Consider the following 18,868-nt stretch of genomic DNA (forward strand, 5'->3'; position numbering starts at 1 on the left):
TGCACACTCCTGAGTGGCCACAGCCGCTGCCCACTGGGTTTCTGCTTCAACTCTGTCCCTTGATACTTGTGTACCCTCGGGGAAGCACCATGTCCTCTCTGTGTCTTGCGAGTTCCCCCACATCGGGCAAGTTGACTAGAGGTTAATATTTGCAAGTGTCGTGAGGGAACGGAAGACCAGGACGGATGCTATAGCGGTGGGGGGGGGGGGGGGAATAAATCAATGAAGCAGCAGAGACGCCTTACCTGGTGCCAGGGTGAGAGTGCGCAGATTCGGTGCTGTCGGCGAGACACACCTCATATCATCTGCCCCGATGCTCTCGCCAGCAAGTGGTGACAAGTTCTTGAGGAGATCTTGAGCTTGAGCTTCTGACACCAAAAATACTGACACCAAAAGTTCCTGAAATCGTAAATTAAAACAACAGGAACTGACACACGAAAGCACGTGCCCACGTTGGTGGGGCCCCTATCGTGTTTCCACACACATGCAGTTTGTGCTGTTTACCTGGAGTTTTGAATGTCTATCTCTTTGGGTGCTCATCTTCCCCCACTTCTTCGAGGAAGGGCTCTCAAAATCCCTGCTTTCATCCTACTGAGATGTATACTCCATGATGGTCACCTGCGATTTTGCTTCTTGTTCCTATCTGACTATAGCTTACTTTCTGTTTATGGACGTTTCCCCAACCACTCATTACCTGTATTAGGTATATTTCTTAAGATGAGCCTCTCTGCCAATGCAAATAACTCCAATCAGACCAAATTAGACCGAATAAAAGATGCCCATGTTTAATGCAGCGCTCCTGGGCGGCACCGGGAAAGCTTGGTGAGGGGAAGAGAGCAGGGGAGAGGTCGCAAAACCCGGAGACCATGCAAAACCCAGAAACCATGTGTTCCTTTTCTGGGCGGCAGCCTAAATAGCCTGTGGGGATGGCCCACCACTTGGTGGGCTTTTTTGACCCTCCCTGGGTAGGGGTCACTGCTTGGCGGGCTTTCCCAGAGGTGGAGTCCGGACCAAGGCCACTCCCAGGGGAGGGGCTTAAAATGGAGCTTCCAATTCTGTTCCTGCTCCATTGGCGCTCCAAGGATGAATGCTGGGGACTAGGGTGATGCTTCCAACCCAAACAACCTCTAGCAACCACCATTGTATTCCAAACGTCTGTAAGATCAACTTCTTCAATTTTAGTGTTGTGATATCATAAGTCAACAAGAGATCTCTAATGTTAAATGTCAGTGCAGGGCTGGAGAGGTGGCTCAGCAGCTAAGAGCACCAGCTGCTCTTCCAGAGGACCCGGATTTCACTCCCAGCACCCACAGGGTGACTCACACCATCCATTAACTACAGTTCCAGGGTACTGATTCCTTCTGGCCTCCCAGGCACCGCACACATGTGGTACAAAGACATACATGCAGGCAAAACACGCATACACGTCCAGTAAAAATAAAGAAAAAGAAAAATGTTTATGTCTGCTGTAGTGACCCTGTAGTGATGCTGTAGTCTCCCGCATCCCCTGCAGATTACTTCACTTCAGATTAACCTCCTGGGGCTAGGGAGGTGGATCGGTTGGTAAACTGTCTCATGTTCATGAGTGAAGACCTGAGCGGAAAAGTCAGATGGTGAATTACAGCAATGTATGACTATCATATACAATGAGGGAATATAAAACTTATATGTAGAGGTGCCCTCTGATTCTGCTGTCTACAACAGCAACAACATTGACACTTTCCCCCCAGAACTGTGTATCTGTTTTTAATATTAGCACTCATGACGCCCACAGCTTGCTCTCTCATCTTTCCTTCATAAATTATTTGCATAGTCAGAGGGGATTTTATGTTGAGCAATTGTTACATCTCTCTATCTTAGAGTGGTTTATTTGCACAACAAATAAAAAGAGCTAGGTAAATTATATCCAGCACGTTTGCTTGAAGAGATTTTTAGTTTATTCGAAGAAATTTCTTGTGAATTATTTACACGATGACATAAGAATCACACGTGACTTTCTTAGTCACAAAAAGCTTTCCCTCCATGGGTTCTGGGGCTCGAACTCAGGTCCTCACGCCTGCACAGCAAACCCTTTACTAACTGAGTCACCTCTCCAGATTCCTCTACAAAGACGAAATTTGGAAGAAGAGACATCTTAGACATAGTGCCTGGTCTTCACAGGGAATGACTGTGGCTTCTTTATCAGTGAGTAAATGGTAACTGGATTCTCCCATGTAAGTCTTAGCTGCTGAGGAAAGGTGACGTGTTTCCGTAGTGGTACTTTATAAACACATGAATCACTAGCACGAATGTGATTTTAGCGTTGTAATATGGTCGTCGTATGAAGCAACGGGCACCTGCTGGCAGCCCATAACACAGGAGGGAGCCGTCTTCACTGTCGGAACAAATGAACAGTTAAGTGCCCACAGTCGCAAATCACTACCCGTCTGCAATGTTTTATGAAAGACAAAAGTCAGCTATTAACAATTTTCCTTTTCTGGAGTTCAACCTCTCGATGATGGCAAGGACGTTAGACCCTTTGTGGACACCGTCCTCTCCTTGGGGTTCCCCAGGGAGCAGCAGCACTGGACGGGGGCGGGGAGGGTCCTATCTCATCTCCTTCCTTTCTCATTTTTAACAAAGCCTTTGAAATGCAGGCGTGACAACAAACAAATCCTTTGTTTACAGCCGCTGGTGTTCCCATTGCTGAGATAAAAGTACACGTAGTTGGCCTTTTCACGCTTACTCTCGCTGTTTGGGGGCTCACCACCCAGTTCCCAAATAAATGCTCAGAGACTTATTCTTACTTATGAATGCCTGAGCTTAGTTTGTTTCTAGCCGGCTCTTCTTAAATGACCCTGTCTACCTTTTGCCCCTGGGCTTTTACCTTTCTCTACTCTCTATCTCTTTCCTTCTAACTCCAGGGTTGCCTGTGTCACTGGGTGGCCAGTCCCTGGCATTCTCCCCTCTTTCTCCTTTTCTCTCTCCTCGCCCTCTTCCCTAGATTTCTCCTCCTGTTTATTCTCTCTGGATCCCAGTCCCACCTGTCCCTCCCCTGCCTGGCTATGGACTGTTCAGCTCTTTATTAGATCAGCCAGGTGTTTTAGACAGGCCAAGTAACACAGCTTCACGGAGCTAAGCAGATGCACCATAAAAGAATGCATCATTAAGGAAATATTGTGCAGCATAAATAAATGTAACACATCTTCAACTAATATTCCATAACAAGTACATGTTAAATTTTTGCTATAACTAAATCAATTTATGAAAGAAATATGATATGAAAGATTCTTCTGGGAGATTCTCAATATTCTTCTACTCTCCTCAATGAAACAATGCCTATTTTGGCATTATTACATACACATTTTGCATAGGCAATATATACTTTTAATTTACCTGTTTATGTATATTTGTACATATTGTGTCATTGAAGAAGTAAGCTTTAAATTTTCATTTTCACATAAAATGACTTCTTTCTTTAAATAGCTACCTTATCTTTAATTACGTACATGCATGTACGTAAATAATAATCTTCCCTCTCAGATACATGTTAGTGAGCGGAACTACTTTCTCACTGCTATAAACCGCGCCCCATAAGAACGTGTCATTTCTGGGTGCGGCGATGGCTCATGGATAACATGCTTGCTGCTTAAGCATCAGACTGAGTTCAGATCTCCAGCACCCGGGTAAAAAGCCAAGCAGTGTGGTGCATAGTGTAACGTAAGTCACAGTGCTGTGGAGGCAGAGGCAGCAGGTCCTGGAGGCTTCCTGGCAGCCAGTCTAATCAAAACAGCAAGCTCCAGGCTTAGTAGAGAACTTATCCCAAAAAGTAAACTACGAAGTCATGAGAAAGACACCTGGTGTACACACACACACACACACACACACACACACGTGCACAGGCACCACCATCTCTAAATTACCCACATCTCTACTGATAATAGGCTAGTTTGTTCCCACTTTATTTTCTAATAAAAACAGAGCTGCACTGACTACTCCTGCGTGTTTCCTGGCACATATAGAAACGGGATGGATATCCTTGGCCTAGACATTGCAAGTTATGCCCATGAACATGAAATTTTCTTATTTTGAGCTTTGCAAGATAGTAACAAATAGCTAAAATAAAAGACGTTGCCAGCCCGATTAAGGAACTTACAAGCTCCTGCCAGCAGGTGGCGACAACATCTTCAGGCAAGTAACTTTGAGGTTCCGGCCATGGGCAGCTATCTGGAATTTCAAATCTATTTTGGAAAGCGGATGAGAACCAGCAAACCAGGAAGTTGGCTGTGGTATTGAGTCTCTAGAAATGGCAGGAAGCTGCACCCATAATACCTCAACAATGTGGCTATCCAAACAAGACCAGCACGAGAACAATACTGATAGTCATACTAAAACAGAAAGGGAATTCTCACAGGGCCCCACTCATAGACAAAGAATTATAGGTAATTAAAGAGTCTTGAATGAGGGAGAATTAGTCTTCCCTAGGGATGAGTCCCCTAACTGGCTATCTAACAAGTGGTCAGCCCTGAAATCATACCTACAAGCAACCCTTAATGGACTCAGCAGGTTGTGTTTATGTGTCTATGCACAGATATGTAACAATAATAATTATTAGAAAAAAGAAGATCATCAGTTTGAGAGAGGATGAGATGGGGGATATATAAAAAACTGGAAGGAGGTGAGAGAAAAGGGTAAACGATGTTACTATATTTTAATTTTAAAATGATATTTTTAAAAACCGAGGCACGAAAGTCTAAGAATGACATACGTGATGGGGGCGTCATGAGATACTTCAGTACATACGTACATAGTGTAAAGCTTCCACCAGGCTGAACACACCTCTCTTCTCAGCTATTGTCGTCTTCTTAGAATGAAAACTTTGAAAGCCCCTTCTTGTAGCGTATTGAAATGCAGGGTGCGCGGTAGCCGCCTGCGATTTCATCTTTTATTCTGTGTACCTGTAACTTCATGCCTTCTCACCAACATTCTCCTACCTCCCAGACTGCTGCTCTTTCTGGTCCCCGACACCCAGCATTTTGCTCTAAACTTTAACAAGAGCTGCTTAAAAAAAAAAAAACAAAAACAAAAACAAGAAAAAAAAACCAAAACAGTATATTGTTTTCTTCTAGCATCTCATTGATCATACCCTATTCTGGCAGCTCCTTGTGTGTGCTGAACTTTTCATGATGGGAAACACGCTCATCTACTGGCTAGTTCTAGGTCAATTGACACATGTTAGAGTCATCAAAGAGGAGGTGGCCTCCATTGAGAAAACGTTTCCATAAGACTCAGCTGTGAGCAAGACTGTCAGGCATTTTCTTAATTAGCGACTGATAGGGAAGGGCCCAGCCCATGGTGGGTGGTACCATCCCTAGGCCATGGTCCTAGCTTCTATATAAAAAGCAGGCTGAACAAACCCTGTAGAGCAAGCTAGTAAGCAACACACTCCATGGCCTCTGCATCAGCTCCTGCCTCCAGGTTCCCTACCCTGTTTGAGTTCCTGCCCTGACATGCTTTGATGTTGAACAACAATATGGAAGTGTAAGCCAAATAAACCCTTTCCTTCCCAACTTGCTTTGGGTCATGGTGTTTCATTACAGCGATAGCAGCCCTAAGGGAGACACCCGTGTGTCTTGTCTTTCCAGATTCTCTCCTTACAGGAAGCAGGGTGGCTGTGTCTAAACAACCCCTAGTGAGCTGACCCTGAACTCTTTTTTTCTACCAGCTACCCCAGGGCCCTCGGCTTCATAATTAATTTGTCATTCGGAAAGGTTTTGCATACAAAGCGCGTCTTGTGAATTCTAGTGTGAAATCCATATCTGCTACAGAATTATAATTAGCTTGGGCCTCATTTTTCTGCCCAGCACCTCTGAAGACACAGAGATGGATCAATTTTTTGAAGGTTCACTGTGTCAGCAAACCTCCTTCTACGATGCGGATTCCTGCCAGACACTCCAGTTACTAATTCAGTTCCAAGGCTGTGTTTCTTTTCCTCTCTGGTTCCTTTCTTTGTCTGATCCGAAAGCAACCACAGCGTTCATTGGCAAGCTTGCTCTTCTGGTTTCAATTTCTGCTTCTTGTTGGGAACATGGAGATTTCCTTTCTGGATAGCTTAGCTATGCATTTAAAATGACGTCTGTTACATTTCATCAAGTATTATAGAGAGAGCATCTGCAGATCGTGGGGTTGATAGCCAGAACCAGGAATCCTTTCCCATCCCCTCTCTGTCATTTGCATTCTCCTCTCGGGTTTCTCTGGCGCATCCCCTGCATCTTGTTATATTAAGAACAGCACCGTTATATCCAAGCCATGACTTCTGTGTAATATAACCTGTTTTCCTGCCTCCTTCCACATCCTGAAATGCCCTCAGCCTCATGAAAGTGGAATTTACTCCCTTCCAAGTCTCAAGTCTGCCTTCCCTCTGCCCTCCATACTGGATAAGTCACCCACACCTCCATACGCCATGAACACACACATTCTTGCTTGTATCTCACCACTGTTCTTTTTCTTAGTTCTTTGAGAATCTCATACATGCACACAATGTTCTTTGACTGTATTCTTCCACCCCGCCCCATAAGTCCTCTAGGATCCAACCCTCCTCTCTAGACCCTCCTCCCAGCTTCATGGCCTCTGCTTTGCTTTCCTTGCTTACCACCCACTGAGTCCAGTTTGTGCTGCCCACATATGTATGAATACAGAGCTGTCCCCTAAGGCTTGGACCACCTACTGGGAACCGCACCCTTAAAGAATGCTGTCTCTCCTTCACTTAGCGTCTGTCAGTAGCTCTTCAGCTAGGGATGGATCTTGGACTGTTGTCTGGTTGATTGCTTTTAACTTTTATACTGGTAATGAGCTTTGATAGAGTCTTTCCCTGAATCATGGGAGCAAGACAGTCTTAACATTTACAGCGAGGAGGCAGGAACTTCAAGAGGCCAGAGTAGAATACTGAATGCCAGGAAAGGGGAGGAGCAGGTGACTTCAGCAGACTCACCATTCCCAGTTTTATTTTACTCAAACATTTATCTTTCCTAATTTTTTTATCAGCACCCAAATACCAGGGGTGAGGTGCTTCGGTTGTTTGGTCAAATATACGGGTGGTCATTCGTTTCTCATCTTTCTTCCCGTCCTTAGGTTGACATTCATTGGTGTGAAACTCAGAGGCATGGAAGGGTTAGTGATGTCACAGAAAACCTCACTGATTCTTCTCACATATTAGCTTCTAAATGTAATTATTGGCTCTATTAAGGCGACAGCTTTGATCTCCGATTGTTGTTATGAACTGAAACAAGATCAATTACTGATGCTTCTTCACGCTTTCTGCTTTTGCCATTAACCTGCAGCTGTTTAATAAGCTGCTTTCATCTTTTCGAAAGGAATCTGACGTCACTCTCAGAGCTCACTCATAAAGCTCCCAGGGCCCGTGCTAGCTAGTAAGATTCCTCTAGGCGTGTAAATCCAACTATGGAAAAATCGTATCTGAAAAGTATTCTGTTCGTTTTCAAAGGACGCTTGTGTATTGCCGGGGTCCTAAAGCAGCCTTGGGATGCTGATGGACCATCTTACCTGGAACCTAGTGTGTGTGGACGATGTTTAATAAAAGTATAAAAGATTGTCCCCAAGACCCCTTGAATAAAAATACAAAACTCTTTGTAACAAAGAGTTTAAGGGAGTATCCCTTCAATTCACATTGACACAGATTCCGAGTTTTTTCTCACATTTCATACTTAGCCCAGTTTCACATTTTCTCACTTTGGTAGCCAGCATTTAAAGGCACGTTATCGGCTGTAAAATGTTTATCATCCTCTGAATGATCCCTCAGAAAGTAAGTGGATAAAGATGTCCCCTATGGCCCAAATGCACTTTCAAACTTCTAACAGAATTAAATAGCACAAGCAATTTGGCTTTCTTTGCTAAGCGACTGAGCCGCAGCTTATGGTCATCCCCCTGCTGTGTCATTTAGAATACATATGCTCCTTTATCATTCTAAAGTCATTACATTAAAAAAATTATCTTTGTCTATCATCCGGCCTCACCTTCACTGTGCACTGTCTTGCGGTAGAAACTCCTGGAATGCTAGCACTTGGGAAATCGCAAAGGCCTCGGGGACTCCATGTTAGGCACACGATAGAGGCCAAATATGTATCTTACAGCATCCCACTGAGTAGGACTCATCCTGCCTCATCATGCCATTGGCCATGACAAACAAGTGCTTCACTAGTGCAGCGTCTGTGTCCCAAGGAAGTGACTGACCCACAGCTGGCTGCCAAGAGTCATGCGTGAAGAAATAAGTGTTGCCTGCCATGCATTAAAAAAAAAAAAAATCAAAAGCCTTAATCCAGATTGGGGGATATTGAAGATTCTAAAAATGAGTTTGTTACATTTATATATATCTTAAAAATGTGTATTCTGTGGTTGTTATTCTATTAGACAGCTGGTTTGCGGTGTTTTTTTTTTTTCATTAAGAAAATTGGTGGAGAGTTATCAGGAGGTCAAGGGTCAGAGCCCCCACCAAGTGCTGCCAAATTACAAAACACTGTTTTCATGTTCTCAAGATGCTCTGTGGAATAAGGAAGGTTCTAGAGACAGATGCTCCTGCCTTGGAGCGTCTGGAGCCAGAAACTAAAGGAAACCCTTTATGTGCAATGGATTCCTATAAATCGGGGCTGTCTGGGTCTGTGCACGTGAACTTCAGTCAGTGCAGAGTGCCAGCCACATCAAAGGGCCAGGGACAGTGATGACGCAGGTTTCAAAGTGTGTGAAGGATTCAAGTTGAGCTGTAAAACAAGAGGAGCCTCCGTAAGTCGACCTTCCACCCAGTCTATGTCCTGTGCAGGAGCAGTCGGATCAGCAAGCCGGGTGTGGTGGGTTTTCACCATAATGAGATGATGCTCTAAGCACACCGCTGTGGGTGCCTTCCTATAACTGTTAAGAAAGATGCCATCTAAACACCTGCTAAGTCCACATCTACTGACAAAGACCTGAGTTTTCCCCCAAACTGTGGCCTGGGAGGGACCTAAGTGGATACTTCACTCAGCTCTTGGAAGTACCAAGGAGTGTTTAAGTAGAAACCACTTCTGAGCGTTGCGTGGTGCATGATCATAGGGAAGGTGGATTATAGTCTTCTGCAGATATGTTACTTTTGTTAAATTGTCCATCAGTCTCCTAGAGATACAATGAATATTTCTGGGGAAGATGATGGAATCCCAGCTTTTCTCTAATAGATTATTCTTTTTAGAATTAAAAGGGACCTCAGTGGATGCTTTGGTTACTGACGACTTAAGAATCTTTGCCAAGAGATGGGCTAAATACTTTGTACGGTGACAGCTCTGTGTAGTTTCCATAGCTTGTCCCCACACATCGTCTTAACTCACTAGTCTGAAAGGAAGGAAAGCAAAGAGAGAAAGCAGCAATGTGGGGAATGTGTCAGTCTTGGAATCTAGTAGCCAAGTTCAGACCTGACATCTTCTGCTAAGAGCTGGGCTATTAGGCAAGTGACCGGGCCTGTCTTCTTCACCCCTCAGACAACTGTAAGATGAACCCATCACAATGTCTAATGAAGACTCAACTAGGCTATTTCCATTCCCTTACTTGTTATTATTATCAAAACACAGATTGAGTGGATGTTAGATGCCCCTTGACAGCTGTTGTCTAAGAGACTGAAGCGAAAAGCAAGATGCCTCGGATGCAGCTTCCCTAATACCACACAACCTACTGGTTTGTTGTGTTTTATTGAGATAGCCCTGGGGAGCATACGTAAAACCAACCTGTCATCAGATATAGGCAAATACCTGGTATATGAAGAACGGCTGGGAGGCATTGGGCATAATGGATCCATGCGCTCATTGCATGGCGGAGCCATATGCAGAACAAAACTTTGTAACTCTAACCACGTGGGCAGAGGTTCTGAAAACACTAAAGCCTCAAATTATAAGCAGTGTTTTAAATTTCACTGAATGCAAGCGCGCAACTAGAAACTGTGTCTAGGCTAAATACGGCTCAATGAAGCTTTTTTAAAATATGAGTATTAAAATCAACAGACTAAAGCTATCAAAGCTACCAAGGCCTAGTATTGAATTGAGTCAGATATGGCCAAAGCTTATTTCTCATTTTTATTTTAAAAAATGTAAAATAGTCAGGGACTGGGGATCAGGCCGAGTTGACAAAATAAGGACCTGAGTTTGATCTCTAACACCCATGTGAAAAACTAAGTGTGAGTGTGGTGGTGTGGTCTGGGGGTCCCTGGCCAGCCAGCATAGCCCAAGCAGCAATCTTCAGGTTCCAACAAAAAAACCCTCTCCAAGCATGTACACATGCACAACTGCGTACACACACACACACACACACACACACACACACACACACACACATCTGTAACAATCATTAGTTCCTTAAATAGCAAAAGTCTTAACTCTGATTCCTTTCTGATCAAGCATTAAAATCATTTGACCAATAAGCTCAATATTCAAATGCTAAATATTGTTTTTAAAAACAAATAATAAAAGCAAAGGTTTAAAAAAAGGACAGACGAAATGCCTTTTCTCAATTCCACACTGAGTTTCCTTTCTCCTCCATCCCATAGCTTCACCCTTGCTGGTCCCGACACCATCATCTGCTTAGCCAACGGCAAGTGGAATTCAAGTAACCCTCAGTGCCTGGCTGTCTCTTGCGATGAGCCGCCCACTGTGGACCACGCCTCTCCAGAGACTGCTCACCGGCTCTTCGGAGACACCGCTTTCTACTACTGCGCCGATGGTTATAGCCTGGCAGACAATTCCCAGCTTATCTGCAATGCCCAGGGGAAATGGGTGCCCCCCGAGGGTCAGGCTGTTCCCCGCTGTATAGCCCACTTCTGTGAAAAACCCCCATCTGTTTCCTACAGCATCTTGGAATCGGTGAGCAAAGCCAGATTTGCAGCGGGCTCAGTGGTGAGCTTTAAGTGCCTGGAGGGTTTTGTGCTGAATACCTCAGCCAAGATCGAATGCCTGAGAGGCGGAGAGTGGAACCCTTCTCCCCTGTCAGTCCAGTGCATCCCGGTGCGCTGCGGAGAGCCGCCGAGCATCGTGAATGGTTACGCGAGCGGGGCCAACTACAGCTTTGGGGCCGTGGTGGCCTATAGCTGCCACAAGGGGTTCTATATCAAAGGGGAGAAGAAGAGCACCTGTGAGGCCACCGGACAGTGGAGTAGACCCATGCCCACCTGCCACCCTGTATCCTGTAGTGAACCACCTAAGGTTGAGAACGGCTTTCTGGAGGTAAGAAACTTAACTACCAACTGATCGATAACTTTCATCACTCATAGGGCCGTCTACAGTGGCTAATCCAGTGTTTAGAAGTTCAGGCAGTGAACATTTTTTAAAATTTATTTATTCTTATTTTATATACATCGGTGTTTTGCCATTGGTGTTGGGTCCCCTGGAACTGGAAAATTACACACAGTTGTTAGCTGCCATGTGGTTGCTGGGAATTGAACCCAAGTCCTCTGGAAGAGGAGTCAGTGCTCTTAACCACTGGGCCATCTCTCCAGCCCCGGCAGTCAACAGTTTGATTGCTGAAACAGAAGTGTAACTAAAATCTACACATGGCATGTATTGAATAAAAATGATGCAAGATAATTGTGAAACCTTAACAATATATCTTTTAATTTTTTTATTTTATGTGCACACGTGTTTGCCTGCATATATGACTGTGCATCATGTGTGTCCCTCCCTGGTGTCTAAGGAAAACAGAAAAGGGCAACAGATTCCATGGGACTAGAGTTACAGACAGTTGTGAGTCTCCATGTGAGTCCTGAGAATCCAATCCTATTTCCCTGGAAGGGCAGCCAGTGCTCTTAACCACTAAGCCTTTTCTCCAGCCTCCTCAATATACATCGTTCTGCATTATAGTAACCTAGAGATATCCCAACGCCTTTGTAGCCATATCTTAGTTTTAAACATGAAGTTAGAGTAAGCCAACTTTAATGAAATTTTGCTTTTATATAATTTGTCACCTACATGAAACTCAGAGGTATTTATTGTCACTCTGATTTTTAAATGGGTGCTGTTTTTACATTGCCCTTTTGAGATGCCCGAAGGTGATTTCACCATGATGAACAAATTGTTCAGCATGATACAGATATGACCTGCTTCCATGCTAACATGTCTTCCCAGTAAGTGTGTCAGGAAGATAAGAGCAAGGGCTGTAGTGGTATTTCAGGAGAGAAAGTGTGTTCTGCTCGAGCAGTGTGTAAGCTTGGTTTCCAAAAACCAGGATAAAAAAAAGCCAGGCACTGAGCTGCACACCTGTAACCCCAGCGCTGGCCAGGCAGAGATGGGGGTCTCCAGGGCTCACTGGCTTGCCTGGCAAACAGTAGTTAAAGACTGTCTCAAAGAATAAATAAAGAAAAGCAAGGTAGATGGTGTTGAAGAAATGACACATGAGGTTGACTTCTGGAATCTGTGCACAGGAGCCTACATATACCATATACCAAGAGAGAAGACCAGGAAGGGGAGGGGAAGGGGAAGATAGTCTAGTCTTCCAAGTCAAAGGCCATGGTGCCATTTTAAATAGCCACATTTTTAGTGAAGCAGTTTTAAAGCACCTATGTATACTTTTTATTTTTATCTTACCAAGTCCTCTATGTATTCTGCTGGTTTTGCTGTTCGACTCATCCACCTGTATAGATCCCTGATCTTCTCTCCTTTGGGTTCCATAAGAATTTCTCCAGAGGAAATTACCTCACTAGATCTTCCACGTTCTACTTCTGCAGTTTTGTTTCCGAGAAAACGTAGGGCAGACCTGTTGCAAACAGCATAAATCTTTACTCACGGACGTCCTGATGAATTCCTTGTGGATGTGGGCTTTTGAGTTCTGTTTGGCTAGCAATGTACTCCATCTGTTGGCTTGCCTGTTCTGGACTGATGTTTTCTCTCCATGTTGTTCAGCACGCCACGGGCAGGACCTTCGAGAGCGAAGCGAGGTTCCAGTGCAATCCAGGCTATAAGGCAGCTGGGAGTCCTGTGTTTGTCTGTCAAGCCAATCGCCACTGGCACAGTGAGGCCCCTCTGTCCTGCACCCCTCTCAACTGTGGGAAACCCCCTCCCATCCAGAATGGCTTCATGAAAGGAGAAAGCTTTGACTTGGGGTCCAAGGTTCAGTTCTTCTGTAATGAGGGATATGAGCTTGTTGGGGATAATTCTTGGACTTGCCAAAAATCTGGCAAATGGAGTAAGAAGCCAAGCCCAAAATGTGTCCCCACCAAGTGCCCGGAGCCTCCCCTCTTGGAAAACCAGCTCGTATTAAAGGAATTAACCTCCGAGGTGGGCGTAATGACCATTTCCTGTAAAGAGGGGCATGCCTTGCAAGGCCCTTCCGTCCTGAAGTGCATGCCATCCGGGCAATGGAATGGTTCCTTTCCCGTGTGTAAGATGATCCTTTGCCCCTCGCCTCCCTTAATTCCCTTCAGCCTCCCTGCTTCTGGCCCTCTTCACTTTGGAAGTGCTGTCAAGTACTCATGCGTAGATGGGTTTTTCTTAAGAGGTGATCCAACCATGCTCTGCCAGGCTGACGGCTCCTGGAGTTCTCCGTTGCCCGAATGTGTCCCGGTAGAATGCCCCCAACCTGAGGAGCTCCTCAACGGCATCATTCACGTGCAAGGGCTTGCCTATCTCAGCACCACGCTCTACACCTGCAAACCAGGCTTCGAGCTAGTGGGCAATGCCACCACCCTCTGTGGGGAAAATGGCCAGTGGCTTGGAGGGAAACCAGTGTGCAAACCCGTTGAATGCCCGGAGCCCAAAGAGATTTTAAATGGCCAATTCTCTTACATAAGCTTCCAGTATGGACAAACCATCACATACTTTTGTGACCGAGGCTTCCGGCTCGAAGGTCCCAAAACCCTGACCTGCTTAGAGACAGGTGACTGGGATATGGATGCCCCCTCTTGCCTTGCCATCCACTGTAGTGACCCACAGCCCATCGAAAATGGTTTCGTAGAAGGTGCGGATTACAGATACGGCGCCATGATTATCTATAGCTGCTTCCCCGGGTTTCAGGTGGTTGGTCATGCCATGCAGACCTGTGACGAGTCAGGATGGTCTAGCTCCAGCCCAACGTGTGTACCCATAGACTGTGGTCTCCCTCCTCACATAGACTTCGGAGAGTGTACGAAAGTCAAAGACGGCCAGGAATATTTCGATCAAGAAGATGACATGATGGAAGTCCCGTATCTGACTCCCCGCCCTCAGCAGCTGAAAGCAACAGCTAAAACCCCTGCTGCGCATGCGTCCCACTTTCTATACGGCACGATGGTTTCCTACAGCTGCGACCCCGGCTATGAGCTTCTGGGAAACCCCGTGCTGATCTGCCAGGAAGATGGAACATGGAACGGGAGTGCTCCCTCTTGCATTTCGATCGAGTGTGATTTGCCCGTTGCTCCCGAAAACGGCTTTTTGCATTTCACACAGACGACCATGGGCAGCGCTGTGCAATATAGCTGCAAGCCGGGGCACGTCTTAGAAGGCTCCCACTTAAGGCTTTGTCTGCAGAATAAGAAATGGAGCGGTGCCACGCCACGCTGTGAAGCTGTTTCGTGTCGCAAGCCAAACCCACTCAGGAACGGACTCGTCAAAGGAAGCGACCACTCATACCTGGCTGTGTTACGCTACGAGTGTGACCCTGGCTATGTGCTCAATGGAACTGAGACGAGAACATGCCGGGAAAATAAAGACTGGGATGGGCACGAGCCCACATGTGTTCCTGTGAATTGTGGCTCACCCCCAGTCCCCAACAATGGCCAAGTGAAGGGAGAGTTCACGTTCCAAAAGGAGGTCACGTACTCTTGCAGTGAAGGGTTCATCCTTGAAGGAGCCAGGAGCCGTGTCTGTCTCACCAATGGGAGTTGGAGTGGTCTCACTCCCAGCTGCACGCCTGTCAGATGTACTGCCCCACCGCAGGTGGCAAATGGGGTGACAGATGGCGTAGACTATGGATTCAAGAAGGAAGTAGCATTCCGCTGTCTAGAGGGCTATGCGTTACACGGGGCTCCTAAACTTACCTGCCAGTCAGATGGGACTTGGGATGCAGAGGTTCCCGTCTGTAAACCAGCGACCTGCGGTCCTCCCGACGATCTTCCCCAGGGCTTCCCCAATGGCTTTTCCTTTTATCACGGAGGCCACATACAGTATCAGTGCTTTCCTGGTTTTAAGCTCCATGGAAACCCTGCAAGAAGATGCCTCGCCAACGGTTCCTGGAGCGGCAGCTCGCCATCCTGCCTCCCTTGCAGGTGTGCCACGCCCCGCATTCAACACGGAACTGCCAATGCAACCGATGTGACCTGTGGAAAGACAGTCCAGATTGAGTGCTTCCGAGGCTTCAAGCTCCTTGGACTTTCTGAAATCACCTGTGACGTCAATGGCCAGTGGTCTGGCTTGCCACTCTGTGAGCATGCTGACTGCGGTTCTCTCCCAGCCATACCCAATGCAGTCGTCAGCGAGAGTAGTCCTTTGGAGGACAACGTGGTGGCCTACAGCTGCAGGTCTGGCTACATCATGCAAGGCAGTTCAAATCTGATCTGTACAGAGAAAGGGACATGGAGCCAGCCTTACCCAGCCTGTGAGCCCCTGTCCTGTGGACCCCCACCGCCTGTTGCCAACGCAGTGGCAACAGGCGAGACATACACCTATGAAAGCAAAGTGAAACTCAGGTAAGACGATGGGTGGCTGTAAAATGTGCAAGGAGTGTAGGCAGGATTATAAAATGAAGTGAGGTGTCAACATGGAGCTTTTAGGGAGACCCTCCATCCCTGGACTTCCCTCCAAAGCCCAAAGCATTTAACATTTGACTTGATTTACTCAGGGTCATGTAGAAATCCATGTATACCATTTAAATAAATGTATACCATTTCCAGACTATGGTTTCTAACATAATCCTCACAGCGTTCATAAAATCACAAGGTCCTCTAACCAGCTTCATTCATGTTTTATTCTATGAGCAATTTGAATTAAAGAAACTACCCAGCCTGTGCTACCTAAATTATATGTTGCTCCAATAATGGAAACTCTCCTGTCTGGACAGTATTATTAAATATTCAAATGAAGGGTGTGAAAATTTGGGATGAATTTGGGAATTAGAATTTTTATTGGAATAAGTAAGCATCACATTCAAATCATCTCAACTGTCTCAAGGCTTTGCTTGCAATCCTGGTGAACCGCGGCCTATCTTCCAGGCATTTATACCTCAGATCTGATTGATAATTTAGCCCCTCTTCTGGGGCGATCCACCATGAACATTTTAGCCTGTCTTCCTGTTCCCTAACTGTAGTAAAAAGTAGACTCCGTGGAAGGATGGCGTGTGAGGAAGCTGGACAGTGGCAGAGGCCTGTGCACAGAACGGAAGAACAAAGGGCCACGCCTGGACTTTGAAGTACATTTTAAGACTTCCGTGTGGATGTCGATGCATTAGGCATTTTGAGAGCCACGGTGTCACCTGCTCGTCGGGATTCCCCTGGGTTTTTTTCCTCGGTGTGTGATGATGACACTGAGTAGTAGACCTTTACTTAGTTCCTACTAATCGGGTTGTTCCAACTGTGTAGGACTTCTGCCTCCTACCTAGCCTGGTAATATTCAGAATTTAAAAGGTGTCCTCCAATGATTACTATGAAGTGATTAAATGATTTGATCTAAAAGGAAGCATATAAGAGTGGTAGGAGCATGGGTTCTAGAACACTCCCTCTAGAGTTCATAGTCTTAACATATCCCACACAAACTACGAAGTTATGTGGCTTCAGGAAAGGTACCTAATCCCTCTGGTGCCAACCTCATCAATGCCAAATGGCAATGAAGGTCCTAATGGCGCCTGCTAATGGCATGGACATGAGAATTGGATGGTTTGATATTATACAGAACCGTTTGCTACATAAGTATGCACACTTTTAAGTCACGGGGGCTTTAGAGCCGATTTGATTTGAGTTTGAACTAGACGATAGCTCTGCAATGCTTAATGATCAAGCTTAGAAGTTCCTAGTCCAAGCACCTTATACAGTGCTTGTTGCACAGTAAACCATAAACACTGTTATATTCCTACCAGTACCTAAGTACTAGCAGTAATTAGACTTCTCTATAGTTTCTTGAACTGGCAACTGTTTTAATGGATAAATAAAAGAAACTAACTTCAGCCACATCTAAGACAACTTTGCTCTCGGCTCATCTTGAATGTGGATCACTAAGAATTAATCTGGGTGCTGTTAAATTAACGTTTTTGTGTCATGATGTGATCCATCTGACCTTTGAGCCAGTTTTAAGGTTTCTCATAAAATGTCTCCTGAGCCTTGCGGCAACTTCTTCAATCTGAGCATACGTCAGGCACAGCGTGCTACCTTCTGCAGGTTCATTTTCTCGTCTGCATTGCAGGTGTCTGGAAGGGTACGTGATAGATACAGAAACAGATACGTTCACCTGCGAACAAGATGGCCATTGGTTCCCTGAAAGAATCTCCTGCAGTCCCAGAAAATGCCCCGTGCCATCAAACACAACACGCCTGCGTGTTCACGGAGACGACTTCCCGGTGAATAAGCAAGTTTCTGTGTCCTGCGCAGAAGGGTTTACCTACGAAGGAGCGGACTTGTCCACGTGCCAGGTAAGATACTGCCTCTGAGCGGGGCGTGTAAGTCTAACTGTGACGTCTGGAGCTGTGAACGAGTGCACTTCGTGCTGGAAGTACACTTCAGGAAAGCTAAACAAATGCCGCAAGTTTCATTCGCATCCGAAGGGTTGAGAAGTTTCTTAATAGAATGTGGAGCTGGAGCAATGCCTCGGTGGTTAAGAACACAGACTGTTCCTCCGGAGAACCTGGGTTTGGTTCCCAAAACTCACATGGTAGCTTGCAACTGTCTGCCACTTTAGGTCAGGGGATCTGACGCCCATGGGCACAGAGAATTGTGCAGGCAAAACACCCACAGGAAAAAAGAAATAGAGCATGTTTTCCGCCCCCCCCCCCGCCCCCAATATTTCCAGCTTTAAACTTAAAAAGAGCCAGTGTTAGAGAAAATATTAAAAACAAACAAACAGAAAAACACCTATAATGAGATGTAAGTAGCAGTCGGTGGTGGTCTCAGTGGAAGGCCTGAAAGCGGCACCAGCAGACGGGAAACCGTAGTCAAACCCTGCCTCCACAAATTATTGTTTGTTTACTTTAGAAGATCATGTGAGCCCAGCATGGTGGCCCATTGTATAAACATAGCACTCAGAAGGCCGAGGCAAGAAGATCACTAGACCTGTCTGGGCTGTATATCAAGACTATGGGGGAATAGCTCTGCTGCTAGAATGTTCTCCCAGCATGCCTGAGGCCCCAGGTTTTCTCTTCATATCACAGAAAACTGAGTATGGTGATACCCACCCGTGATGCAGCATTTAGGAGGGAGGCCTGAGGAGCAGATGTTGCAGAGGGGGTTTGAGGACAGTTTGGGCCACAAGATTGGGGAGGAGGAACCTATACTTCAGGTTCCCTTATTGGAAGACAAGTGTGTAAAATAACACTTACCTTATATAACTGTTGTGCAAAACCACACCAGTGATGGAGGAAACGCCTGACTTCTGCAAACTTTGATCTTTCAAAAGTCATCAGCCAGTTTGTGCACACAGACACTCTTGGGCATAAAGTTTGCGGTTGGTTTACCATGAAGTGCTCTCTGTGCACAGCTGAAGAGCTTGCTAACTGTATCACCTTGTTAAAGATGTGAATTGCCCCACAGATAGCAGGCCTTCCTAGCAGAGCCCCGTCTCCTAGCCTCCACACCAAGACTGTAAAATGAATCCCTCGGCTTCCCTTCATTTGCTGAAGTTAGGCTGGGGGCTGGACGAGGAGGCCTACATAACACAGGCATGCCCTTCCCCCCAGTATGTGGGTTAGATGG

The 18,868-nt window shown here is 45.9% G+C and overlaps 1 protein-coding gene across 2 annotated transcripts in view; it reads left to right on the forward strand.

Annotated features, from left to right (window-relative positions):
• Svep1 (sushi, von Willebrand factor type A, EGF and pentraxin domain containing 1) overlaps positions 1 to 18,868 on the forward strand; it is a 172,629-nt gene that overhangs the window by 130,457 nt on the left and 23,304 nt on the right. For both annotated transcript variants that reach the window (XM_087897113.1, XM_087897112.1), the window contains exons 37-39: positions 10,559 to 11,231; positions 12,903 to 15,661; positions 17,367 to 17,592. In XM_087897113.1, the coding sequence (XP_087753239.1) occupies positions 10,559 to 11,231; positions 12,903 to 15,661; positions 17,367 to 17,592 (3,658 nt within the window). The remainder of the gene's footprint in view (positions 1 to 10,558; positions 11,232 to 12,902; positions 15,662 to 17,366; positions 17,593 to 18,868) is intronic.

Source organism: Myodes glareolus, chromosome 16, assembly GCF_982192425.1.
Source record: "Myodes glareolus chromosome 16, mMyoGla1.1, whole genome shotgun sequence".
Classification (NCBI taxonomy): Eukaryota; Metazoa; Chordata; class Mammalia; order Rodentia; family Cricetidae; genus Myodes; species Myodes glareolus.